Source organism: Arachis stenosperma, chromosome 8 (assembly GCF_014773155.1).
Source record: "Arachis stenosperma cultivar V10309 chromosome 8, arast.V10309.gnm1.PFL2, whole genome shotgun sequence".
NCBI lineage: Eukaryota > Viridiplantae > Streptophyta > Magnoliopsida > Fabales > Fabaceae > Arachis > Arachis stenosperma.
Window position 1 is genome coordinate 36,478,555 of NC_080384.1, and position 27,138 is coordinate 36,505,692.

The following is a 27,138-nucleotide window of genomic DNA, read 5'->3' on the forward strand; positions in this document are numbered from 1 at the left end:
AAAATCTAAAGACTTTTTTTTATTATTATTCTGGATGTCAAGGTCATTGGTAATAAACTAATAATATAGATATAATCATCGACAAATCTGTTTTATTGATAATTACTCGCGTCGATATTAATAACAAGGGTTAAGTACAATTTTGGTCTTTAAAAATTAGATCGAAAATTTTATCCGTCCCCAACTTTTTTTTGCATAAAATCCATCTCTAAGGTTTAACTTGGTTTTAAAATTGTCCTTCGGACCAAAATACTCTTCTTTACCAACCTTTCTCCAACAACCCTCTTTTCCCTCGTCGGCATTGTCGCCACCTTCTAATTCTATTTTTCGTGCCCGCGACGTCCTTGCTTTGATTCACACTTAATACTACGCACCACATTCCTTCTCTCTCTATCCAATAATATCCCATCTCCAATTGGATTCAAATACAGAATCCTAGAGTTTCAAATTCTGATTTTTCAAGAGGGAAAAGAGGAAGAGGAACAACATGTCGTGGGCAATGAGATTCTCAGACTTCTTCTCAGCCGCAATATAATGCTGGTGATAATCCTTTCCCCTTCCCTGCAATCGTTCCACCCAGCAGAGGCAATCCAATCTTCACCGCAACTCAACGGTTACCTCCACCAGCCAGACCCACAGAACCGCTTCTCTTTCCGCAAGGCCTCTCCGTTCCGCAATGCCGAACAATGTCGTCCCAACAACCACACCCTAACCATTCACCGTCTGCGACCCTTCTCTCATCCATGTCGCCTTAACCCTCGATCTCGAGTACCTCTGTGGCTCCATCGCCGCCGTCTACTCCATTGCACTCCCTCTCCGTCTCCATCGCTCTCTTGCTCCACGACAAAGAGGTCGCGGTATTGAACATTGTCTTTCTCTTCTCCTCCTTTTTTTTTTCTTTCTCCATGCTTCTCTCTCTTTCGGGTGACAACTTCTCCCTCTTTCGTTTTTTTTAATTTTATAATTCTTTATTAGAAGTAATTAGGTATAAATTTTAAGATTTAGATAAAAATAATGATTTTTAAATTAAGTTGAATATTAGAAACAAATTTAAATGTAAAATAAAATTAAGAACGAATAAAATTTTTAACTTAAATTATAAAGACCAAAATCGTACGTAACTTTAATAATAATTATTACAAGACATCAATAAAATGGGTCAAAATTTTTCAACAGCAACACAACCGACGAATATTTATCGACGTTGTGGCCGTCTGTAAAATAAGTTTTCAATGCCTTCTCTGATAGTAATAATTACAATTTTTGTAGTAAATTCACGCACGAATCAAATTATATTTCAAACTATAACACCCTAACTAATAAATTCTAGGTGTTAACCGCTAACAATATTCTAGAATTCCATCAAGTCTAGTAAAGTATAATAATACCAATATTCTTTTATATATTCACAATATAAAATCAATTTTTAGATTATTTTTTAATAATTAAATTTTTCTGTTATAAAAATATATTTTAAAAATATAATATTAAAAAAATTTTGATTTAAAAAAGAATTTTTTTAATAAAAATATATTCTTTAGTAGTCTTAAACATATATATCAAGAGCACATATATATTAACAAGATTCTTTTTTAAATAATAAATTAAAATAAACAATTTTTACTAAAATAACAATACAATTGAATGTCCATATCTGTAAATTAAATTCATTCTAGAATTTCAAGATTCCGATCTCAATCAAATAATGCAGCCAATTGCGTTTCAAACAGAAAAGTTGCGCGCTGACTGGTCAACGAGACCAGATAGTCCCCTCATAGTTAATTATTAAAAAAATTATTAAAATTTATTATTTTTACTCATTATTTTAAATATCAATCTAATTTATTTAATTTAGTAATCTAATAATATATTTTAACTCGCACTTTTAGATATTAATAACTAATTTATAACTATAAATAAAAGAGTAATTCTCCGCATCCAAATAATTTTACATCCAAATTTATCCAAATGATTTGAGTTTCTCTCCTCATTTTTTATTATTTTTCAATTTCGTTACCGTCGTCACCTCCTCGTCCTCCTCTTATTGAAATTTCGTCTCCTCCTTCCTTTTCTTCCTTCTCCTCCATCATCATCATCATCATCGTCGTCGTCGTCATTGTCTTCTTCTAATACGTATCGTCGTTATCGTTATCATCGAATTCGAATTTATATAATGGACAATTTCGGTTTATTTAATATTATACAATGGTTTCATTTTGAGCTAATTTTCGGTTCATTTGAAGCGCAAGTGTTTGTGAATTCGAATTTATATAATGGACAATTTTCGGTTCATTTGATATTATACAATGGTTTTGTTTTGATAATATTTTCGGTTCATTCGAGACGCAGATGTTTCTGAATTCAAATTTATATAATGAACCGTTTTCGGTTTATTTGGTATTATACAATGATTTTATTTTTGTAATATTTTCGGTTCATTCAATTACAATAGAGAATCAGAATCAATAAAGATGTTAGCAAATGTTGGTATTGTTGGTGATGACGATAACGATGATAGAGGAGAAGAAATAAGAAAGGAGGAGATCAAAGAAATTCAAATAAAAAAGAAATAGGAGGAGGAGGTGATATGGTGGTGGTGATGATGACGATAATAAAAAAAATGAAGATCAGAAAAAGGAGAAGGAGAAGAAAAAGAAGAAGAAAGAGGAGGAAGAGAAAAAAAAAAGAAAACGAAATGACTTGGATATAAAAATGCTTGAATGTGTAGCAGAATCTAAATAAAACAATATTATATATCTAAATCTTTTTGTTGTTTAAGTTTAATTAAATTAATCTAACGTAATAAAAATTAATTATGATTATTTTTATTCTGATTTTTATTATTTAATTTGATTAGATTTAATTTATAAAAAAATTTAAATATATAATATTACTCTTAAAAATAATAAATTTTAATAATTTTTTATTTTTTTTATATTAAAAACAACAAATTACCTGTCCAATTGTTTACATGATTTATCAAAAATTATATTATCATGCGCAGTAAGGCTTCTACCAGCAACTTATTGTATGTCTTTATTGTTGGTATCCATCTTTAATTGCGTGAAAATTGAGAACTAATATATATATATATATCCCCATGCATTCTTGCTCTCTTTCTTCCACTTTTTAACCGTGATTAATTTTATTGGAAAAAAAAAGGTACTTGCTTCGTCTGATGATGATGATGATGATGATGATGATGATGATGATGATGATGATGATGATGATGTGTAGGTTATGGTAATAGCTTACAAGAAGTAGCTAATAAAAAGAAAGGTTTATAAGAAGGTATGGTTAAAGAATTTAATTTTAATATAATGAGAATGTAAAATTATTTTATATTTATATTTAATTATATAATATTATATTAATTGTGTAACTAATTATTTCATGTCTTATATTAATTTTGCATGTGAGTAGTGTTTTTTTAATATAATAAAAAGAAATACAATTAACGGTTGAGATCATAAATTTTTAAAATTGTTAGTTTAATTAAGACAAATAGTAAATTTTTCAACCACAAATAATATAAGGATATGGATATTGACACTATTTTGATTAGAGCATATTAATTTGAATATTTATTTTCTTTTAAAAGTTGAAACACTATCACTTAAGTAGTCGCCATCCACGTGCACAACAATCATAGAATGAGTAGTTCTAAAAGATTATATCAATATATAATATTGGACGATTTATTGGATGCTCTGAGAATAAATAAATGTATTTTTTTGTGTTTAAATAAATAAATGTATTTGTTCTGTATGTGTTATTTATTATGTTGTTACTACGAGTATAATTAATTTAACAAAATATTAACTTGCAATTAGAACATCTAAAAACTAATGAATTATAACTCAAATGTTATAGTTTTTTCATATTCATTAAAAAACTGCGAGTTTGAATCTCTATATTTTTGGTTTAAAAAAAAATCAGAACATCTAAAGAACTATTTCTCATAATATTTTGCCTTCAATTTAACATCCTTTTCTAGTCAAATTGATTTTGATTTATATGCCATATTCATGGTTCCGTTTCTTGTATTATTTCATTTATTTGTAGCTTTTCTATTTCGAGAGGGACTTCATGGTCCCGTTTTGTTTCATATAGAATATCTTGGTATGTAGTCAAAGTTATTAATCAAGTTGTTTAATTTTTGTCTTCCACATAGAATGAGTACGCCCTGTTACCAATAATGTTGCAACCATCTACTAGAATGAATGGTAAAAGTTGCTATAAATAAAGTTATGTATATATAAAGAAAAAAGAATAATAATCCGTATTGCATAACTAAAAGGAGAAAACAAATACGGAGTAATATTGTAATAAACCATGGTTTTAAATTACAAGTCACTTGTTGAATCATGTAATTGTACTATACAGGCGTGGTAATATATATTTTATCTGCAAATATTTAATCCAATCCTATCCAATTAAGTAAGATTGTCAACTTGATCTATAACAAATAAAATAGAATACAGATAGAATTTTCGTGCGAATTAGATGCAGATAAAATTTTTATACGAATTGAATTTCAATCCTATCCGATCAACCTGCATCCTATATATATATATATATATATATATATATATTTTAAGTAGATATTGAACTAAAAACTTCTTATTAAATACAAAAGATTCTTAGCTATTAAAAGAAGATCATTAATTGATAATTTAATATTTTTTTAACATAAAAATCAGTTATAATTTAAATTATCATCAAATTATATAATAATGTTATATTTTTTTGTAATCCGCAGGTAAGATTAGGTACCCACAGCCAAGAATGAATAGAATTAGGGTTAAGATATTCTCAACTCACAGATAAAATAGAGTTAAATTTATATAAAAATTTTAACTCGCGAGTAGAGTTAAAATTGGCTCCAAATTAAATCTTATCTTACCTATTGTTACCCCTAATACTATATAAGATACATATTCGCTTTAAATTTTTAGAATATCACATCATTGCAATAAATAAGTTGTACCAAGGCCTTATGAACTTACTAAGGTTTGTTAAGTAATAAATAGATTTATAATTTCAAGTTGTACAACACAAACTTGTCCCTCTCCCTCCAAATTAAATAATCTCAGTGGTAGCAGGTGAATACTTGATAATGATTGAAATTGCATCAACTACTGCAACTATTTCTGTATGTAGTTTATGAAACTACAATTTAACCTCCAATAATAAAAATTAAAAGTGAATCGTTAAAATGGCCTCTTTAATGTTAAATATTTGATAGTTAAATTGGTCTTGTAAAGTTTTACTTTATATATACCAACTAGCCCCCAAAGTTTTTAATATGAATCATATTCATTTTTACCTTATTTTCCGTATATGCTGCGTTATTTTCGTTCATTTAATTTGTGAATTTATCGTTTTTAAGTTGTAGTCGTAGAGATGACAAAGTTATGAGACACGAAGACTCTTGCAATAATTAATTAATTATTTTAAATGGAGATTCGACTGTAACAAATTTTTTTTTGAAAATAAGAATAGAGGACAAAATTTTTCTGAAACAGGCTTGAAGACCCAAACAAAAATTTCTGCTCCGTTCCTACTAATTCTCAAAATTCATAAATGTACTTAATTATTTTTAATAATTTATTTTTTATATATATTTTTAGTCATTTCACATGCATGCTATATATATAAAAAAAGAAAGAAACTCAAAATTCATAATCCTCATTTACATAACTCTTCTTTAATTTATAGATTTTTAATGTCATTCATACTCCACTCAACCTCTTTACAGTTACCCCTTCGTTACTCTTCCGTCTCACCGCATTGTCACCCTTCTCTGCAATGAAGATATTTTCTTTTGTATTTCCTTCACATTTTACAAATGTTCTTATACTATTTGCGTCATATAGATACATAGTACAAAAGTTATTTTGATACTAAATATCTTTAGTAAAAGATTATTTATGATATAGAGCAAGTATACATGGACGACTACTCTCTATGACTCTGTATGGGGAATTATCTTCCCATTTCATAGACACCTATTAGCATTAAGTCCCAAAATATATGAGATTAACTTTACATTAATAAACTTAATTTTTATATGCTTAATTTTTAAATTTATTATTTAAAATATATAATCTAAACACATAAATCTAATTAAATAATTATGTATATAAAATTATTTATACTGTATTAAAATTAAATTCAATAATAATATACATTTTTTTTCTCTTTTAATTTGATATTTAGATTTTATTATTAGAAATGTCATTAATTTGGTTAAAAGAAAAATTAATCGCTTTCAGTATCAAATTTTTTATTTCTAGAATTCAAATTTGAGATCAATCACGGACATGTTTTAGTGTTTTATAACTAAACCAACTACCCATGCATTGTTGGTACTTGTTCAATATTGTTATATTTTTTTGGTTTTTCGCAATATTCTTTAGCCCGACAAATCAAGAACTAATTCGTTGCGGTATTAAATTTTACTTAAAAGTTTGCTATATATTAGTCAATGAGTTATTACATGCACAAAACAAAATTTAAATTTTTAACATTTATTTAAGTGGATTAATAAACTAACTATTAGACTAATCCAACTTGATTGTAAACATTAAGTACTGTTATATGAACGTTCAAATTTGACGCTAAACAAAGTTCTTAATTTTTTTAATTTCAATTCGAACTTTTTTTAAGTTCAAGTTCTTAACTGTAACTTAAAGAAAAATAAACTAAAAAAAAAATTTCTAGTGGCTAAAGATGATACGTAAATAGATTTTTTTAATTTTTTATTTCAAAAATGCTATTTATATATTAAAATTAGTTACTAAAATTAACTACAAATATATTTATTTATAAATATATATATATAATGGGGCATTCTACTATATATATTGAAGTGGTATAGAGAGAGAAAATATTTTTTATAGTTATTTTTTATTATTTTATTACTATTCAAAGTGTGGGTCCTACCTTTTTCAATTTCTCTTTCATCCCATAAAAAAAAGGAAAAGTATAGGGTACCAACATATTATCTGCCAACTTTTGCCAACTCTTATTTATATTTGTGTTTTATGGAAGTGTGTTCGTAGATGTGTCTAGTAATTAATATATTTTAAATACATATATAAAGAGATACATCCAAAAAATATATCTATAAAGACACTTCTATTAAACACAGTTATAAAAAAGATATTTTTATTAGACACATCCACGAACACACTTCTATAAAACACAATTATAAATAAGAGTTGGCAGAAGTTGGCAGATATATTGTTGGTAACGTAGCAGAACCGTAAAAAAAAAATCTATAAACTTACATCTTTACATATAATATAGTTGTTTTTATATATACACATATACATGCCCGACGAAAAATACAGTATTTATTATTTGTTTTTTATTTTTAATTATAATATTTTCATAATTTATTTTTGTTCTTACTTCAAATTTAAAACTTTTATTTTGTTCAACTTTTTCATGGATTGAAATTTATATTAAGACCATGATTATCTTCAAGAATTTGGGTCCAAATGTGAGATTGGGAATGAGACGCACGATTGGATAAGGACGGGTCCTCTTTGAAGTTTGAACGCATAAAAACTAAATAAATAAATTAAAAATTTTAATCGAAAATCATAACATCACACACTTAGTTTGCAACTATAAATAGCACCCTCTATATATGTTTGTTACATTCAAGTTTTCCTTCTCAATTTATCATAACAAAAACCCTCATCACCTATATATCCCTGCACTATTCCAAGCATCAATCCATGGCTTCCTTTAGCCAAAGCCTTTATGTTTTAGCTTTGTTCGCCATCCTTGCTTTATGGAACTCTTGGGTAACAATGTCTCGCAAGCTTGTTGAGCTGGAGGCATGGTCACCCGAGAGACACGAGCAATGGATGGTAAAACATGGGAAGTATTACAAAGATGTTGCTGAAAAAGAAAAACGTTACCAAATATTCAAAGAAAACGTTGAGTTCATTGAGTCATTCAATGCTAATAATAAGAACTTAACTTTCAAACTTGGTGTTAATCAATTTGCTGACCAAACATTTGAAGAATTTAAGGCTTCATCACTTAATGGTAAAAAGGGGTCACTTGGTTTATTGGGGATGGAAGAAATAAAAACACCTTTTAGGTATGAAAATGTCACAGACATTCCTGAAACTATAGACTGGAGGAAAAGAGGTTCTGTTACTCCAATCAAGGACCAGAAAGATTGTGGTATGTAATTACCATATATAATTGTATTTTTCATGTTTATTTCTATTATTATTTCAGGTTAAGGAATTTCCGTGTAGTATATGATGATGAACTGAGTTTTATATTTTCATCTAAATATTAGTCTATTAGATGTTTTTGCATGTAACATTTTTGAATAGATAATTTTATATTACTAATATAAAATAATTGGATATTATATATAAAATAAAATTTAATTTGATATTTGGATATTCTTTAAACACATTTAATATGCATTTTTTATGTATTGTAAAAACATATAGCTATTTATTTTCAATTCGAATGTTTTAAAAATAATGTTAGAAAACTAAAAATGATGAAAAATTGTTTATTTTTTGGTACATAGATGAAATATAATTTTAAAACATACACATATTTTTTGTTATATGTATATCATATTAATGTATTAGTAGGCACTAATATACCTATTAATCTAATTATTTTTATAAATTAAGTATGTACAATAATAACAAATATACCAGCTAGATTAGTTAAGACACTAATATGTAAAAATTTAATTACAAAAATGTTTAGTAATTAAAAAAATTTAACTAAAAATAATTATAATTTGTCTTATTTAATATTTATTAATTATTACGATAATTAATAAATATTAAATAAGACAAATTTTAATTTTTTCTTTTTGTCTTCTTAATATTATCGAATTAATTATTTGAATTAATTATTTGCTAAGGTAACGTTGATATTTGTTGTTCTTTTTTTTACCAACATTATAGGTAGCTGTTGGGCTTTTGCAGCCGTGGCTGCAGTAGAAAGTATCCACCAAATTAGCACAGGAAAATTAGAATCCCTCTCAGAGCAAGAACTAGTAGATTGTGTTAGAGGAAAATCTGGTGGATGTAGTGGCGGTTTCGTGGAAGATGCCTTCAAATTCATAGCTAAAAAAGGAGGGATTGCAAGTGAAGCAAAATACCCTTACAAACATGTTGATAGGACTTGCAATTCTAAGAAGAAGGAACCTGTAGCCTCTATCAAGGGCTACGAAAAGGTTCCTAAAAACAATGAAAAGGCGCTCCTCAAAGCCGTCGCGAACCAACCGGTCGGAGTTGACATTGACGCCGGCCAAAAGGCTTTCCAGTTCTACTCCGGCGGGGTTTTCGCCGGAAAATGTGGAACTAAGACCGACCATGCTGTTGCCGTAGTTGGTTACGGTTCAACCGAAGATGGTACTAAGTATTGGATAGTAAAAAATTCATGGGGTAAAAATTGGGGCGAAAATGGTTACATGAGGATGAAGAGAGACATAAAATCTAACAAGGGTTTATGTGGTCTTGCTACGAATCCTCTTTATCCAGTTGCTTTTGCTTAATTAATTAAGTCTAGTTCATGCATGCATGATGTGATAATAATAATTAATCTAAATCTATCGTTATCATCATACTATAAATAAAAATAAAGGGTTAATTGTTATTATTATATGCATATGCATGCTCTTAATTTAAGCTTCTCGTGTGTTTGTAAGTACTGGTGTTATGTATGAAAAATAATCTTATTCTCAATCATATAAAGAAATGGTCCTTGGTATATATGCCATATATTCAATGCTTTTGTTTCCTCTTAGATTCTAGCATTATAATTGTAATATATATATGACATAGTCTTTGATATATATTGACATTTTTTTATAAAGATGAATGCTATATCAGTATATCCTAAGTCTTCTCAGCTAAAAGGAATAAAGGAGTAAAGGACAATAAAGAGCTTAATCATATGAAGGAACAATGTACAAACAGATTCATGTTCAGTACCCAAGCGAAGCTTATTCCATTCCCATTATTTTTTAAGATTTTTTTTTCTCTACATTTGTTATATCTAACAATAAAAATAATTGATACAAAATGGAAAAATTAGTTTTTATACCATAAAAAATATACAAAAGACTGAAAAGAGTATATATATAAAAAGGTAATACAACAAACGTTATTTTTCATTATTTTTTGAGAAACGAATTGTTTATTTAATTTTTTTCTTTTTTCTTTTTTGTGCATGATGATATATATCTGATATCATTATATACATGTCATGTTCAAAACAAATATACGTCTCTTAAGAGATTATTTCAAACTTCAGTCCGTGTTAATTAGTGCTAAAAAATGATGTCGCATTTATAAGACGAAAAGAATATCTGAAAATTTTCGACTAATTCTTAGTTTCAATAGAATTCACCTTTTCGTGGAACTAATTACAATACTATCTAACTACATAGACGTTACCCCTTAGAATTGAACTCAGAATATAACCCTTAAATAACTAAGCAACTATAACGGAATAGGTCTTGGACTCTTTTTTTTATGTAATTTTTTTTAAGATGGACGGACAACCTTTAATTTTAAGTATCATAAACTCATCCACACTACACGCTCACATACATATTTAAGGGTTCTATCTACCACTTAATCATTATCAAAATTTGAATCTAGATACAACATATTAAAAGGCATCATATATTGTCACTCAACCAATGTCCAACCGCTTTTTTTTTTTTTTGGTTTTCCACGGTATCTCCCATCCCGACAGGTCAAGGATTAATCTGTCGCGGATCTGAGCTCCATTTAAGAGTCTGTCGCTGGCCAATGAGTTGCTGCATGCATAAGGCAACCGCTTTATGTAATTAACTACTTTAACCTAATTAGGTTGTCTTGAACTCTTTTTTTTTTTTTTGGGTGATAGTTTTGAACTCTTTATTATCCATATAACTTACAAGTGCAGTGAGGGGTATATTTCCCTTCCATCCATAAACAAGTTGATTAGCTGAACCAAATTGGGCTTAACCAGGCTTCGGATTATTTCCTGCCTTTATAACAATCCCCTAGAGCCCAAATATTTGAGGCCCGAGAGAATCTCGTGTTGTCTTCACCCAAAAGTTTCCAAATATTTTTGTTCGCCTCAATTTAGCCTAAAATATCTATAGTAAAAGAATACCACAAAATCGTAGCAAAAAAAAAAAAAAAACCTCAAAATGATCAAGATTACAATTTTATCTTTATGGATAAAAAAAAAGAGTATATGTATAATCCTGTAAAAGATAATCTTATTTGATGAAATACTATAAAATATAGGCAAAAACAAGTGTATTTTGAAATATTTTATCAAGTACTATTACTATTGGTCTTTTTTTTTTTTGGTTTCTCACGCCCACAGTATTCTCCAATCCGACAAGCTAATAACTAATTCGCCGTGGTACTAACTCTATTTAAGTGAATTTTTGTTTTTTTAGGTTATTTTTAGAAGACTAAGATGGTAATTTACTATACCTTTTACAATATTTTTTTGGCCCATCACATTTTGAACTCAAGAATTAGAAATGAAGTGGAACCTCTCTTGAGCAACTAACTAAGATAAAGTAAATTAATGGAGCCTTAAAAAATAGACACAAATAAGTTGGGGCCAAAGATGAAGTGACAGTGACACCAATATATACCGGTGTTTATTTTGTTTATCCACTATCTTCTATTTCAAGTTTTCAACAATACAATGATCTTTCCTTTACGCAACAAATGCAATTCAAAGAAAGATCTCTTTTGTAGTTTTGTTTGTTTGCCTTCAGCTTCAGCAACTATATCGGTTTAGATTGTCTCTTGCTTGAAGCAAGAACATAGACGCGAACCCTAGAAAACTCATTGAATTAGGGGCAAAAAAAATAAATTAACAAAATAAATAGTTTCCAATCCAAGCATTAATTAAAAATATATTTGGAAAAACATATTTAGAGAAAAAAATGAAAAAAGAGAGTTGAAAAAACATGTATATATTAGTTCGTCGACTAGCACAATAAAAAGTAGCATGCATTGCGTACAGGAGATGATGATCACTAAACTTTCTATATATTTAATTTTTAAAATTCTAGAATATACAATTTAACTTCTTAAAATTTTGAGTCATAAAAAAAGACTACATATTTTTTAAAAATATATCATTCAAAAGTAATTTAGAAATCAATTAAATAGACACAAAAAAAAAGAAATCAATTAAATGTAGGCATAAATTACATTTTTAGCCCTTTTTCCTAAGTCATATTTCACGCTACTAACGATGTCTTGTGGCTGCGGAAGTGCCATGTCAGCATATTCAGTATTCCCCCTTTCCAATTTTTTTCTGCTCAAAATTTCTTCCACCTCAAAAAATTCCAAATAAATAAATAATAATTGCTTTCTTATTTTTCTTTCTTCCAATTTCTTTTTTGTTCTTTTTCTAAATTTTCATAATTTTGTTCAACCACTTCACCGTTTAAACAAGGTGGCTTCTTCTCACTGGAAAATTGTTCATTAGAAGAATCAAATGAATGATGGCTCAGTTGCTCTCTCCAGTGTATGCTGCTGAGGCTTTCAAAATCCAGAATCCTTCACTGAATTGGTGGTCAAGTTCTAGAAGCTCATGGCGCTTGCTTTCTAACAAGGTTGCAAGTTCTTGTAACTTTGTAACTCCACCACTTTGTGGCGGTGGCAAGAGAAGAGGTGGCAGTGATAGCAGAGTTAGAGTTGCTGCTGAGGACTCAGTTTCTCGGAGTGAGTCTGTTGCTGATGATTATTATGCAGTTTTGGGCCTGGTAATGCATCAATCAAACTCTTCTAGAAAGTTCAAGTACTCACATTTTGAAGGGGGGGAAAAATAATAATTCAATTAAAATGTCTTAATGACTTTTAAGATTTTTGCTTTAATTCTTATCCATGATCTCATTGATTTTGGTATTGTCCTATTAGAAAATCAATATACTCTCTAGTGTATTATATTATATCTGTTGCTAACCAAGTTTGGTTAGTCTAGTGATTAACTTATTAGTCCGTTTAAGTAAGTGTCAGGTTCGAATTCCGTCTTGTGTATGCAGCAACCCAGTCACAAACCTTTAAATGGAGTTCAGTACTGCAGCAGATTACTCCTTGGTCTATTGAGTTGGGGGATACCGTAGGAAACCAAAAACCAGAAAAATATTATATCTGTCGCTTCAGTCATTAGCACACTAATTAGAAAATTCAAACTTAAGAATTGGAAGTTGCGTAATATTTGTTAAATTGGGTGGATTTTACTGAATCTTAAGCATGATTGATTTATATATATATATATATATATATAGTGTCTAATACTTGGTTGGTCCTTTGTTAATAGCTTCCAGATGCCACACCATCTCAGATCAAGAAGGCTTACTATGATTGCATGAAGTCTTGCCACCCTGACTTGAGTGGCAATGATTCTGAGACTACGAATTTTTGCGTGTTCATCAATGAAGTCTATGCAGTGAGTTCCATTTGTTTCTTCAATTGAGTTTGAGACAAATGTTATTGAGGTTCTATACCTTGTGCTTTTTATTAGGTGCTCAGCGATCCCGTCCAGCGCAAGGTTTATGATGAAATTCATGGATATTCTTTGACTTCAATGAATCCTTTTGTGGATGATTCTTGCCCCAAGGATCATGCTTTTGTTGATGAATTCAGCTGCATAGGTACTTTACTCTATATACAGTGTTACTGTGTTGTTTTTTTATATTCATGTCAGCACCAAACACATTTCATAAGCCCTTAATGTCTACCTATTTTACCTCTTTACAAACAAAGAAGAGTTGTGATTCTCTGTGTAATGATTCTTTTATTAGAAAATTGTATTTAAAAATGTGTTAGTAGGATTCATTCAAGTCATGCAAAAGGGACTACTTCCTGAGTGCAAAATGCTTTAAATAATATGCTTTATTTTTAGTGTAAGATGATGCTTCAGAGTCTCCAAAGCTTTTCCATTTATATAATTATGCTTCAAATCCTTCAACAGGCTGCAAAAATTGTACCAATGTAGCCCCTGATGTGTTTGCAATAGAGGAAGACTTTGGAAGAGCTAGGGTATATAGCCAATGTGGGAACCCTGAATTAGTTCAGCAGGCGATTGACAGTTGGTATGTCTATGAACATCACTCTAATAGACTATATTTATCGATCACTTCTAATATTATTGCGCCTTTCTTGACTGTGCCTTGAACAAGATTACTTCTGGTGACAGTGAATGTAAGATTAAGTTCTTCTTAGTCACAGGCTACATGATGAATGAACTCTCATGAATCAAGCTAATTACATTTTATGATATTCACTGTTTTCTAACAGCATAAAAAAAATTATGAAACCGGCCATGTATTGATTTTATTGATGATAATTCCATTCCCAAACACTTTTAAAAAATCCATGACTCTGCCTATTAGAAGTTCACAGTTCCTTCCTTTTCCATTGGGATCTCAGGTATTTGAGTATTAGAAGTTCTGGCATGGAAATGATATTTCTGTGTAGCAACTAAGCTAATCAAGATTACTAGAATTAATTTGACCATTTTTTTCTTTTTGGGGGTATTTTAGCCCTGTAGACTGCATTCATTGGACATCTGCTGCACAACTATCATTACTTGAAGATGAAATGCGTCGAATAGAAAGAGTCAACGTAAGGCCTATAAAGTAAAGTTTTTGTGTTAAGTGTTTGGTACACAATTTATGCACTGTGTCCCTTTGATCATGAGCAGGTAGCCCTAATGCTTTCAGGAATGGGAGGAGCATCATTCGATGTTTTCAGAATGGTAAGAATAGTGCATTGACGGATAGATTATTTAAATATTCAAGGTTTTCCTGCCAACTTTTCATATTCATGCAATGGATAGTGCTGGGTTGATGTGATTTCTTCGGTTGAAACACAGCAGTGGTTGTCATATTCTGCTTAAATAATGAAAGATCATCATAACATGGATTGAGGAAGCATTTTTAGAATGTTATAATCTATAAGAACATTTCATTTTCCGTCTTGCAATCTGCACTAGATGCCTCTTTAAGTTTCAAACTTGGTTTCAGAGAAAATGTTTTATCTGAATGTTTAAGTTCTTTCCTCGTCTAACATGAGAAGCATGCACTTTTTACAGGCTAGTTCTCGATGGGAAAAGAGACAATCGAAAGTCTTGGTAAGTCCCAGTTTCGAAAATGATTATTTGAATAGACATCTTAGCTTTGATATGAATGAATTCAAGCATTCCAATTCATCCCAGCCCTATACAACTATACAAGTAACAAAAAGTTGTACATATCTGGAATAGTATTATTTTAACAGAAATGAAATGCTCTGCAATTTAAGATAATACAATAATTGATGAATAGTACTGAATTCTTACAACCCTTGAAATTTCACTCTGGCTTCGTTATCTGTAATATGTGATGCACTTGAGTTGCCTCCAGAGTTGAATTGTCATGGATTTTTCGCAGGAACGAGCAAAAATGAGAATGATGAAGCAGCAACGTTCTGATAGAACAGACTCATACTGGGAAAATCTTTGGGGAAACCCGAAAGACTATGAAAGTTCAGGTATGGAGAATGAGAAATTACCAAAAAGTTGTACACTTTGAAATGCTATAGATTATGTTAGACTGTAATCCTACTTAGTCATTGAAATGGAAACCATTATTTTGCAGAAGAGGAAGTTAAAGAAAGAGCAAAAAGAGCTGCCGCGGCGGCACGAAGATGGAGGGAGTACTCTAGAAAAGGTGTTGATAAGCCTCCCACATTCAAACTTCCAGAGGCAAGTTCAGGGAAGGACAGTTGATCAGTACTTTCAGTATACCTTCTTAAGTCATTCAATCCAATGTAATATGTAATTAATTCATTTGTTGCATGGTTGTGAAACAACAATTTGTATATGTAGCAACCTTGATTAAGATAAGAAGATGAATTCATGAAGATATAGATGATTTAGAGTAATATACATGGGAAAGCTAGATTTATATAGTTATTTTGCAGTGTTCTCAGACAACGGCATTTGTGTTTATTTTTTTTAATTTTGGGTAAATTATAATTTATTCTGTGGGAATTGGGATTAACATGATTGATAATCAGATATGGTGATGAAACAATCCAAAACTGATGTGGGAATGACACATGGCAATCTTAGACTGGCATGTCATTAATACTTCAGCATACGATTGTCACATTATAAAGGGGGAAAAATTTCAAGTGTACATGTATACTGATATTTCATTAATTTTTAATCGTTGATTTTAATTATAAAAAATATATATAATATATATAATTAAGATCAACGGTTAAAAATCATTGAAACACTGGTATATCAATATACTTAAAAATTTTTCTATAAAAAGTCGGTGTCTAGATATATTTATGGAAGATTTTCACATGTATCAGTGTACCAGACAGTAAAAATTGTGTTCGCTGACCAATGAGATACAGGTAAAATTCAAACTCCGACACTTACTTAAATGGACTAGTGAGCTAATACTAGACTATCCTAGCTTGGTTAAGACCAATGCTCTATTATAGGTCTCTTTTCCTAAAAAATGGGCCTTAGTAAATGGGAATGCAATTTTGTCATTAGACTAGTATACTGGTTTAATTTAGATTTTGTGATGAAATACATATTAGTGTTTAAATTAAGAAATCAGTTAGAATATATATGTCTAATTAAGAAAATAGTTGTCATTGGACTCTAGTCTAATGTTATTAACCATTAAAATGATCATTTTTCGTACTATTATTTCAAGTATTACACAAGTATTATAATACATTATAACATAAAAAATTTTGTTCTAAGATTAAAAAATAAAAAGTAATCCTTTATCATATCGGTATAATTTAAAAAAGTGAGATTTAGCCTGTTAGAAATAAGAGACTAAGTTGGAGAAAGAATTTGTGTATTATTGAGTGTATTCAAGTTGTCTATTCAAATTGTTTAGAATAATATAATATAAAAAGGTATTTATAGGTACTAAGATAATAATAAAGACGTAATCTCCTATAACAAATATTCAGATATACTAAATAATACTAATTAATCATAATTGATCCTAATTATATTCTAACATCTCCTCAAACTCAAGTGACAACGTGAGTTTGAAACTCAGTTAAAACAACGAAATAAAGAAAAAAATTGCATAAATTGATAAAACGGGTACAAACAGAACTGCCGGAAGGAAGCGCAGATGGAACTGCTGCTAGTCTGAAGGAAGCGCAGACAGAACTGCCGCTTGTCGAAGGAAGTGCAGACGGAACTGTCAAAAGAGAATAAAAACTATACGATTTCTTTATGAGAATAGGTAAGCTAACAATGGTGTTTGATCATTCGACTCGAAAAAAATAGAGAAAATAAGCTAGTCGGTGAGGTGAAAAAGCATCAAAGGAGTGACAAAAGGTAAAGAAAATGGCATAGAAAAAAAATGCAAAAACTATGGTGATTTCACCGCAAGGAAAATAATCTATCAGCTTTAAGGAGGATACCATAGCTCTGATACCATGTTAGAAACAAGAGACTAAATTGGAGAAAATATTTGTATATTATTGAGTGTATTCAAGTTGTCTATTCAAGTTGTCTAAAATGATATAATATAAAAGGGTATTTATAGGTACTAAGAGAATCGTAATAATAAAGATGTAATCTCCTATAATAAATATTCAGATATATTAAATAATACTAATTAATCCTAATTGATCCTAATTATATTCTAACACAGCCAAATAATATTTTTAACAATATAAAAATTATTATCTAATATAATAAAAGAAATTAGAGAAAGATAGATTTAATGTATTTTTTTATAAAAAATACTAGAGGGTCATCAAAATTTATTGTTTTTGTCCATCAATTAGTCATCAATATTTAAAAGTATGGAATAAAAAATATTATTAGACTATTGGACTAAAAAAATTAAGTTAATAATTAAATAATGACTAAAAATAATAAATTCTAATAGCTCCTAACATTTATTTTATTTTATTTCTAAAATAGTCTTTATGATATGTATATAGATAAAAAAATATTATTTTTTTCATTTACAAAACTTAAACAAAAATTTCTTAATTAAAGAATAAGATATTCATATACTCATCATCTTTATTAATCTTGCATTGTAATAATTATATATATTTAATAAATAAAAAGAAATTAAAAAATATTTTATATCTATTAATTCATTAATTTATATATCTATCTATTAGTAATATATTAAAATAGAATCTAAAATAATCTCTAAATGCATTGTTATCTTTGTCTTAAACCAAACTAATCAGTACATTTATGCCCACCAAATTCAAACACAACAAATTTTCATCTATTTTTTCAATGTGGTTACCTGTTCTAATTATATCTGGGCATCAGCTCCCAGCCATCTAGAGTTTACTCTAATGTGGCTGGCTTATTAATACAAGTTATTATTTAGCCACAAATTTATTACCTTTGGGCGTTTTTTTTCCTGCCCTTTTATAGACTTTTTCGTCAATATACACCATGTAAGAGGACAAAAATTTTACTGGTCACCTATCCATATATATATATATATACTGCTGTACCGATATAGTGGTGGATATATGTGAAAATTTTTCTATATTTAAAACATATTGAAATGAAGAGATAAAATTAAAATTAAATATTAAAATAAAATTAAAACCAAACATAAAAATTGAAGAGAAATAAGATATGAGATTTTTTTTAGGAAGATATTTTAATAAAAATTTTATAATTATTTTTTATGTGAAAATAATTATTTTTTATTAAATAGTAAATTATAGAATTTAATTTTAGTATGTTATACAAGTATTATTTTTATTTAAAAATATTATTATTTATTTTAAATCACTACTTTTTTTTATAAGACATATTTTAAAGTACGACTGAATAAATATTTTTATAAAAAGATATTTTTAGTGTTTTTGTTAGAATATATCTATTATATAAAATATGTGAAAAATATATGATGTTTGTCATAAACTTAATTATTTTTAATAAAAATGTTACTTTATAAAAATGCTCTAAGATGACACGCTTTAAGAATATTTTTATATTTATTAATTAAAAAATTTATGAATAATAAATATTTTTTATTTTAAACTTTTATATTTATATTAATTTTATTTTTATCTTTAAAATTTAACTTTAATTTTATTCTTAACATTTATATAATTTTTAAATATATTCTTAAACATTGACATCCTGTAACGGCTCAATTTTATTGATATGGAAGGAGGTTTGGTTTCATTCCCGGATATGGGTTGCTGGTGTTTCATACCAGTATGTGAGGCAGGCTTTTCTCTGGTGTCAGGGCCCAGAAATCGGACCATGCGACATGGTGTTTTGCAGCTTTGGACCAACAACTCGTTGGGTCCGATTTGAAGAAGATGAAAATTTTTTATTAGCTAAACAGCAACTCGGACCGTCCGAGTTGCTGTTGGGAGAATTTTTTTTTTGTTGCTTCGTCAAATGAAATCGGAGGGTACGATAAGGGTTTCTAAATAAATTTTTGAATGTAGTTCACCTTATCGGACGGTCCGACTTGTTGGGGACTCTAAACAAAAGTGTCTGAATGCTGGTGAGACCACTCGCGTCTTCTTCTTCTTCAACGGTTCTTTTCTCTCTGGCTTTGGGTTCTCTATTTCTTCTTTACTTAGATAATAGTAACAGATCCATTTCTCAAATTTTTGATGTTGTTTACGTGATTAGGAGTAATGAGTGATAGAGTTTTATTGAAGGTGTATTATTTTGGGCAGATTTTATTACAAACATCTGAAGGAGTAACATTTGTTTGTGAAAATCCGTTAGATGTTGTGATTCCTTTCACAATCTCATTTGAAGAGCTCAAAGGTGTGATCTGTGAGAAGATTCACTCTGAGAGGGCAAGAAGAGTAGCCTGCATTCTATATAGATACCCGATACAAGTGTTTGGTGGATTCGTCCAGTTTCAAACCAAATATGTAACGGACGAGGCGAGCATGCAAGAGATGTTTTCAATGTATATTGAAAATCGGAGTCAACTCGCGTTCATTGAGTTGTATGTTGAGTTCGAGCAATCTGAGGCCGACCGAAATATTCTACGGGAAGATTACAATAGCGACAGCGAAGAAGAGTTCGAAAGCAACTACGAAGTTGTTGGTCCAGATGGAGATGAAGATCAAGGTGATGGACCTGTGGCTCCGGATGTGTCAGATGTGGCAAATGCATTGGCAAACAAAGTGCCATTTGAGGAGCCATCATTTATGCGAGTTTTGGATTTGGAAGCCATGCATGTTCCGGAGTTTCCGGATTATACCAGTGCAGGTACGTAGTTATCTATATTTATAAAATGTGATAGGATTTTTTAGTAATTTATGTTGAAAGTTAGAGCAACTAGCATGTGACTGAATTAGTTGAATATAAATTAGAAATTATATAGAAATTAGTCAATGACTCAAATAGCAGTTAGGATTCATGTGTTAAGTTAGAAAACTTTAGTAAATATATAAATTAGATTAATATAAATTATTAGTAAAGTAGATTAATATTTATTAGTAAAGTCGATTAATATAAATTAGATTAATATAAATTATTAGTAAAGTAGATTAATATTTATTAGTAAAGTCGATTAATATAAATTAGATTAATATAAATTATATAAATTAGATTAATATAAATTAGATTAATGTAAAGTAGATTAATATTTATTAGTAAAGTAGATTAATATAAATTAATATCTGTTAGTCAATTAGTCGAAGATAAATTCGCAGTCATCGTAAATATTTCAAGTAGTTAAATAGAAATAAATGGGTGTTATGTCATAATTGATGCAGTAACAAATAGGTTACGTTCAATTTCAATGTTACAATTTTTGTGTTTTAAATATGTTTTGTGTGGCTGTCTTTGTGGCAGAAATTCCGTTTGTCGCAGATGGTGAATTTGCTGTTGGAATGGAATTCAGTTCAAGGGAAGCTGTTATCAAGGCGATAAAAGAGTATACAATACGAAGAAGCGTAGACTACCGGGTATATGAATCTGAGTCGTTGACATTTTATGCTAAGTGTACACAGTATGGGTCTGGATGTGATTGGCTTATCCGGGTTAGCATGATCAGCCGGAAGTACTGTTGGGTTATAAGGAGGTATAATGGCAGTCACACATGCACCAGAGCAACAATTTCTCAGGATCATTCGAAGTTGGACTCAAATACAATTGCAGAAGCAATAAAGCCATTGGTTGAGGCTGACCCCTCCTTAAAGGTAAAATCGGTTATAGCAGAGTTGCAATCGAAGTTCAACTACACCGTTAGTTATCGGAAAGCATGGTTGGCTAAGCAAAAGGCAGTGGAAAAAATATATGGAGGCTGGGAAGCATCGTACGAAGCCTTGCCTATATGGTTTGGGGCCATGTGTCATAAGGAGCCATCAGCTGTTGTTCATTTTGAGACTATGCCTGCATATCAAAGGGATGACTTGGTGGCTGACATTCGGGTATTGCATCGAGTCTTTTGGAGTTATTACCCCTGCATTAGAGCATTCAGACATTGTAAGCCAGTTGTCCAGGTGGATGGGACACACTTGTATGGAAAGTACAAGGGTTGTCTACTAGTGGCAGTTTCACAAGATGGCAACAACAATATCGTCCCAATTGCATTTGCTATTGTGGAGGGAGAGACTTCTGATGCATGGTACTTTTTCCTTAGTAACCTTCGTCAGCATGTTGTAACTCGGGATGGTGTGGGACTGATATCCGACCGCCATGAATCCATAAATGCCGCTGTGGAACGGAGTAATGGAGCTTGGTCACCTCCAAGAGCTTTCCATATGTTTTGCATCAGACATATAGAATCGAATTTTCTGAGGAAATTCAAGGCCCCGTACTTGCAGAAACTGGTCGTCAATTTAGGTAACGCTGAGTGTAGCTAATTATTTTAATAAAACATTTACGTTCAATAAGTGTGTTTACCTCTGTGTGTTTGTTTGTATCTTTTTATGATACAGGATACTCGAGGACGGTGCGGGAGTATGAGGTTCGCTACCAACGTTTACGAGAACGGGGCGAGGCCTACACTAACTGGTTAAATCGAATCCCCCGCGAGCAGTACGCGTTGGCTTTTGATGGTGGGTATCGATGGGGTCATATGACGACGAATCTAGTGGAATGCATCAACTCAGTATTGAAGGGTGCTCGCAATCTACCCGTCACTGCCCTTGTGAAGGCAACTTTTTACAGGCTTAACGAGTTGTTCACACGAAAAAGGGCGGAGGCGGAAGCCCGGATTAATGCTGGGCATATGTTTTCTGAAGTCGTCACCTCGAAGTTGCATGCTAACCAACTTGCATCAGGAAACATACAGGTTAGTTGCTTTGACCGGCTGAATGAGGTATTTGAGGTGTGTGAGATGCCCAGTGGACTGGAGTTTGCAGTCGACCTACGAGGCCATCGATGTGACTGTGGTGAGTTCCAGGTGGATAGAGTCCCCTGTCGACATGTGTTCACATGTTGTGCCAACCAGCGACTGGACTGGCAACTGTATGTGCATGATGTGTATAAGATGGACCAAGTTCGGCGTGTGTACCGAGCAAGGTTTAGGCCACTAGGTAACCCGACTACATGGCCTGCCTACGATGGACCTCGGTTCATACCAAATCCATTCCTGAGACGCGTGACAAAAGGCCGACCCAGAATGACGCGCTTCTTGAATGAGATGGACACGCGTATGTTACGTCGGCCTAGGCGATGTACGCTTTGTGGAGCTGAGGGACACAGCCGTAGCAGATGCCGTCGGTCCGGAGGTGCAAATGCCGGCGGAGGTTCATAGTAGATTCACATTCTCATATGATAAGACATATGTAGCATTACTTAATGTGACATGAGTTGTCCACCTTTGTTAAGAAATTATTTTATGTAACATGACCTGTTCTATGTAGTGATATAAATGTCAACATTGTAGTATTAATCTCCACCTGTGGCATTATATAATATGATATCAACTGTTGAAATGGCTTAATTTGATATGCCATTCCTAGTTACATATTCAAAGTTTTGAAACACTAATACATAGCCCAGGACTTTAAGACATAAATAAGTTCATTAATACTAAAATATTATGAAGATACAAATAAATTAAGAACATTAATACTAAAATATTATGAAGATACAATTAATTACATTAAAGTATACTAAAATAAGTCCATTTCATTAATACATAGTGTTCAATGCATATAAAGTATTCTAAACATAGTCCACATCATTAATTTACAAATAAGTTAATTACACCAAAACTACTTTCTCGTTGCCCACTTCACGTCCTTCACAAAGTTCTTGCATTTTTTAGCGGCCTTTTTGAGCAGTGACGGAGTGTAGCGATTGGCGCTACGGCGTGGCGGATCAATCCTCAGATTGTAACCTTTGGCTTTGTCATCCGGAGTGTCACAATGACCTGCATACAATTTAATCAAAACAATTATAATTATGTTTTTAGGTAATCGAAACAAGTGAGATACCACAAATCATTTAATCTAATCAGATGGAGGCCCGAATAATGAATACTAAATGAGTCACTAGTAGAACAAGTAAAGCAAAATACACAATAATATTACCATCATTACGCGATTCCTCATCGTCGTCGAACTCCTCTATATCGTCCTCCTCATCATCATCCTCGTCATCCGGTTCATCTACTAGATACGCATTCGTGTCTTCTTGGAGTGTGTTAGCATCTTCTTCAAGAGGTTCCATGGAAACACGGTTAGGATTTTGACTATTAAAAACTCCGCGCCCACCTTCACTTCTACTAGAGTCAACAGACACAAATCCTCCAGAAGCAACCGATGAAGTATGGCATGGAAGCCTCGCATCCAACGAATACCTACCTGCCATGAAATCAGGCTGACTTGGATATTGTGAATGTCCAGCATCTGCAGCCATGAACCCAAGCAATTGGCTAAAAGAACCTCCTTCTCCTGATTCAAACTGTGGCATACCCCAATATTGTTGATGCATTGGATATGACGTGGTAAACTGTGTCTGAGGTACATACTGGCCTGAGGATTGAGGTTGATCTTCAGGAATCGGATTGGGAGGTGGTGGTGGCGGCGATAGCGGCTCCTGTTCCTGATTGTCATCATCCGCATCCTGGCTACCCTCTTCCATATCATCATTGTCATCATTCTCTTCTACAACAAGGTTCGACAAATACAATCGGTCCCGATATTTGGATCGGTACCAGTTCATGTAATACTCCAATGGGTATTGTGAGGGCATTGGAACCTCAGAAAGAACGTGGTTATACCTGTTTGTCCACATCATTACCCAGTTTGAATGAGTCGGCGCCGTGGCCCAGTTAAGATTCTTAGGACCAGTCAAGACTTCTCCGTGCGCCTTGTCCAGATTCTGTTCCTGAGAAGGTACCCCCTGAACTAAACTGAACTGTCGCCTAATCCTATCGGTAGCATGCCACTCGATGCATTCGAATGATACCAACGGCACTGTTGCGCTCCAAACAACCGACTGCATGTATATTTCAGGAGGAATTATATTCGGATCCACGCGATCAATAGAATAAGCATACCACAGAAACTGCCAATCATAAATGAAACTCATATTACAACCCACATCACATTATACAATACCAATGCTTCGTCATATTTAGCTCAAATAGAAGATATGAAAGTAATACATCTTTAAATGAAAACTAACCTGGCCTTCTTCAAGTTCATCAAAGGCCTTCCTAAAGTGACTTAGTGTCAGATATCTATATCGGCGGTCACCACGCTCCCAGTTACGCCACCTAATATGATATAATTAACTAGTGCAACTGAATTCTAATTATCAAGAAACGGATACATTGCAACATAATATTACCTGTTTGCTAGTGGAAAACTACGGGGCTCCCTAGGAAGAGGCGATAGATAAGGCAGTCGGATCCAAGCCCATCCGAGCAGAAGTGTCAGTGGACCATCGATTTCCTTACAGTTAAAGCGTGATGCCCTGCATAGTGCCCTGTAGAGGTGAGCTAAGCATGCTGATCCCCAACTGTACTGAACAATACTCCCGAAATCACGTAGCAATGGTAGAAACTTCCAGTGCACACCTGCCCCAGATTTATCCCCAAACAAGATCGTCCCGATAAGCAACATAATGTGGCACTTCACATACCTATGTATACTTATCTCATCAGTCAACTGTAAATTTTCTTTCAGATCACGCAGCCACGTCAGTCTTATACAGCATCCTCGACACTGCTCCTTAGACGGTGCAACTCCAAATTGATCCAAACACTCAGCCTGTAACGCTTCGACACTACTCATTGCCATCCCCGTTACTGGAAGACCATCCGTCGGAAGACCAAGAATTAAAGCCACGTCTTCAAGAGTTACGGCACATTCACCAATGGGAAGGTGGAACGTGTGTGTATCTGGGTGCCACCGTTCGATTAGAGCGTTCACAAGTGCTTTCTGGCACTGTACTACACCAATTTGCGATGCATGGTAAAACCCGGTAACTCGTAAATACTCCTCAACCCTATAGTCGTACCGATCAGGAGGAAGTGGATGGTTACACGTCAACATTCTTAATTCCTACAAAAAAAGATCCCAAATTATCAGTCAACTAATTAACCAATTCTAACTCACTACTTGGCGACAAGAAATTAATTACAAGAACAAATCATTAGGCAAAAATTGCACAACTAACTCAACAACACATATTAGTGGAAGCTACAGAACATTCATAAATTCTTTGACTAAGTCAACGTAAAACAAATATTTACAACAAAAATTTCCCTGATCCTTGAGATTTCTCAACACTAACTCTTAATGACATCAACTAATAAATACATTCCTAATCAATTCACAAAAATATGACAACATGCTAGATATTTATTTATTCGTAGTAGAGTCCAATTTTTCTAAATATAACACTATAATTTGTATTTTTAAGTATCTACTAACTACTACTTAAGTAAAGTTAAACACATATATATAAATTCTAAAAAAAACTAATAATCATTCTCATTATATTTCTAAATTCACATTCTAGTAACAACAGTTATGAATAATTAATTTCCTACCAATTATGATTATTATTAGCGAAATCAAACTAAATATCTATTAAAATAAATAATAGTAACCATGAATTTTTTTTTTTATACTCACATTCAATTACTGAAAACTACAATAATATTTCACTTTCTAACAAACGAGATTACAACTACAAAAATTAAAAAAAACTAAAAAAAAAATTCCATAAAGAATTTTATTCATAATCCGGTTCACATTTTATAATTTATTTTTTAAATACTAACACACCCCTCCTTTCCTTTCCTTCCTAACTAACTAACACTAACAAGCCACAATTATAACTAGATAAAATTAAACAAAATAAAAAATTAACGTTCTGTGGAAAAATTTTATTTATACATACACCGGTTTAAATAAAACTAATTCTCACTTCACCCACTAATAAATATATTAAAAACATTTAAACAATTTAAAAAAAAAAAAACCTGTCTGTCTTACATAAATAAATTCTAACTACATTATATTTTCTGATCTCATGTAACAATAATAAAAATTCAGACCATAACAATAATAATTTTAAAAATTAAATAATAACAAAATTTCAGAAAAATATTATAAAAAATTTAATAAATTATTCTAACCGTTCTATCTATATTTTTAAGTTCAGATCCTAATAACAACAAGAAAAACTAAATTATAAGAATAATATTTATAATTATAAAAATTTAACAAAATATTAAATAAACTTACATAATCAGAATGGCTGAGATAGTGTCTAATATGAAGCTCAGGGCGATCAACATCCTTGGTTTTATATTTTTTTGGCATTTTCCTTATTTCTTCAACAAACACAGACTAGAGGAACGAAGAAGAAGAATGGAGTTTGGAGGAAGGGGAGTGAAGGCTGATAGTGAGAACTCGGATGCTGGGAGTCCCACTACATGCATATGTTGGTAATCAGGGCACCGCCTTGGGGAGTGACGGTTGCACGACGCGTGTCCAGGGAGCCAACAACTCGGACCGTCCGTCTTGAATCATACATATCGCAGGGTCCGCTTTCTTCAGCACATGCATCTCTCACATGTCGCAGGGTCCGTCTTGTCGCGGAGCATCATGTCGCACGGTGCGAGTTGCTTGTACCAAC

General features: G+C 31.5%; 3 protein-coding genes across 3 annotated transcripts; all 3 read left to right on the top strand.

Annotated features, from left to right (window-relative positions):
* Window positions 1–7,692: 7,692 nt before the first annotated feature.
* Window positions 7,693–9,711, top strand: LOC130946452 (senescence-specific cysteine protease SAG39-like). The gene is made up of 2 exons (XM_057875209.1): window positions 7,693–8,208; window positions 8,964–9,711. The coding sequence occupies exons 1-2, from the start codon at window positions 7,752–7,754 to the stop codon at window positions 9,554–9,556; spliced, it is 1,050 nt and encodes a 349-aa protein (XP_057731192.1). The 5' UTR covers window positions 7,693–7,751; the 3' UTR covers window positions 9,557–9,711.
* A 2,719-nt stretch (window positions 9,712–12,430) lies between these two features.
* LOC130943986 (chaperone protein dnaJ C76, chloroplastic-like) lies at window positions 12,431–15,987 on the top strand. The gene is made up of 9 exons (XM_057872101.1): window positions 12,431–12,793; window positions 13,351–13,479; window positions 13,555–13,684; window positions 14,005–14,125; window positions 14,576–14,657; window positions 14,737–14,790; window positions 15,127–15,165; window positions 15,464–15,563; window positions 15,671–15,987. The coding sequence occupies exons 1-9, from the start codon at window positions 12,530–12,532 to the stop codon at window positions 15,799–15,801; spliced, it is 1,050 nt and encodes a 349-aa protein (XP_057728084.1). The 5' UTR covers window positions 12,431–12,529; the 3' UTR covers window positions 15,802–15,987.
* A 3,719-nt stretch (window positions 15,988–19,706) lies between these two features.
* On the top strand, window positions 19,707–22,847 carry LOC130945903 (uncharacterized). Its single transcript, XM_057874594.1, has 4 exons — window positions 19,707–20,295; window positions 20,884–21,876; window positions 21,972–22,571; window positions 22,708–22,847. Exons 1-4 carry the CDS (start codon window positions 19,707–19,709, stop codon window positions 22,845–22,847), a joined length of 2,322 nt encoding a protein of 773 aa, XP_057730577.1.
* Window positions 22,848–27,138: the final 4,291 nt, after the last annotated feature.

Excerpts from the sequence above, each read along its gene's own strand:
- LOC130946452 (XM_057875209.1), top strand. The coding sequence starts at position 7,752 with ATGGCTTCCTTTAGCCAAAGCCTTTATGTTTTAGCTTTGTTCGCCATC. Across the intron at positions 8,209-8,963 it reads CAAGGACCAGAAAGATTGTG|GTAGCTGTTGGGCTTTTGCA; the intron begins GTATGTAATTAC and ends CCAACATTATAG.
- LOC130943986 (XM_057872101.1), top strand. The coding sequence starts at position 12,530 with ATGATGGCTCAGTTGCTCTCTCCAGTGTATGCTGCTGAGGCTTTCAAA. Across the intron at positions 14,126-14,575 it reads CAGCAGGCGATTGACAGTTG|CCCTGTAGACTGCATTCATT; the intron begins GTATGTCTATGA and ends GGGGTATTTTAG. Across the intron at positions 14,791-15,126 it reads CATTCGATGTTTTCAGAATG|GCTAGTTCTCGATGGGAAAA; the intron begins GTAAGAATAGTG and ends CACTTTTTACAG.
- LOC130945903 (XM_057874594.1), top strand. The coding sequence starts at position 19,707 with ATGAGTGATAGAGTTTTATTGAAGGTGTATTATTTTGGGCAGATTTTA. Across the intron at positions 21,877-21,971 it reads GAAACTGGTCGTCAATTTAG|GATACTCGAGGACGGTGCGG; the intron begins GTAACGCTGAGT and ends TTTATGATACAG. Across the intron at positions 22,572-22,707 it reads AGCAAGGTTTAGGCCACTAG|GCGATGTACGCTTTGTGGAG; the intron begins GTAACCCGACTA and ends ACGTCGGCCTAG.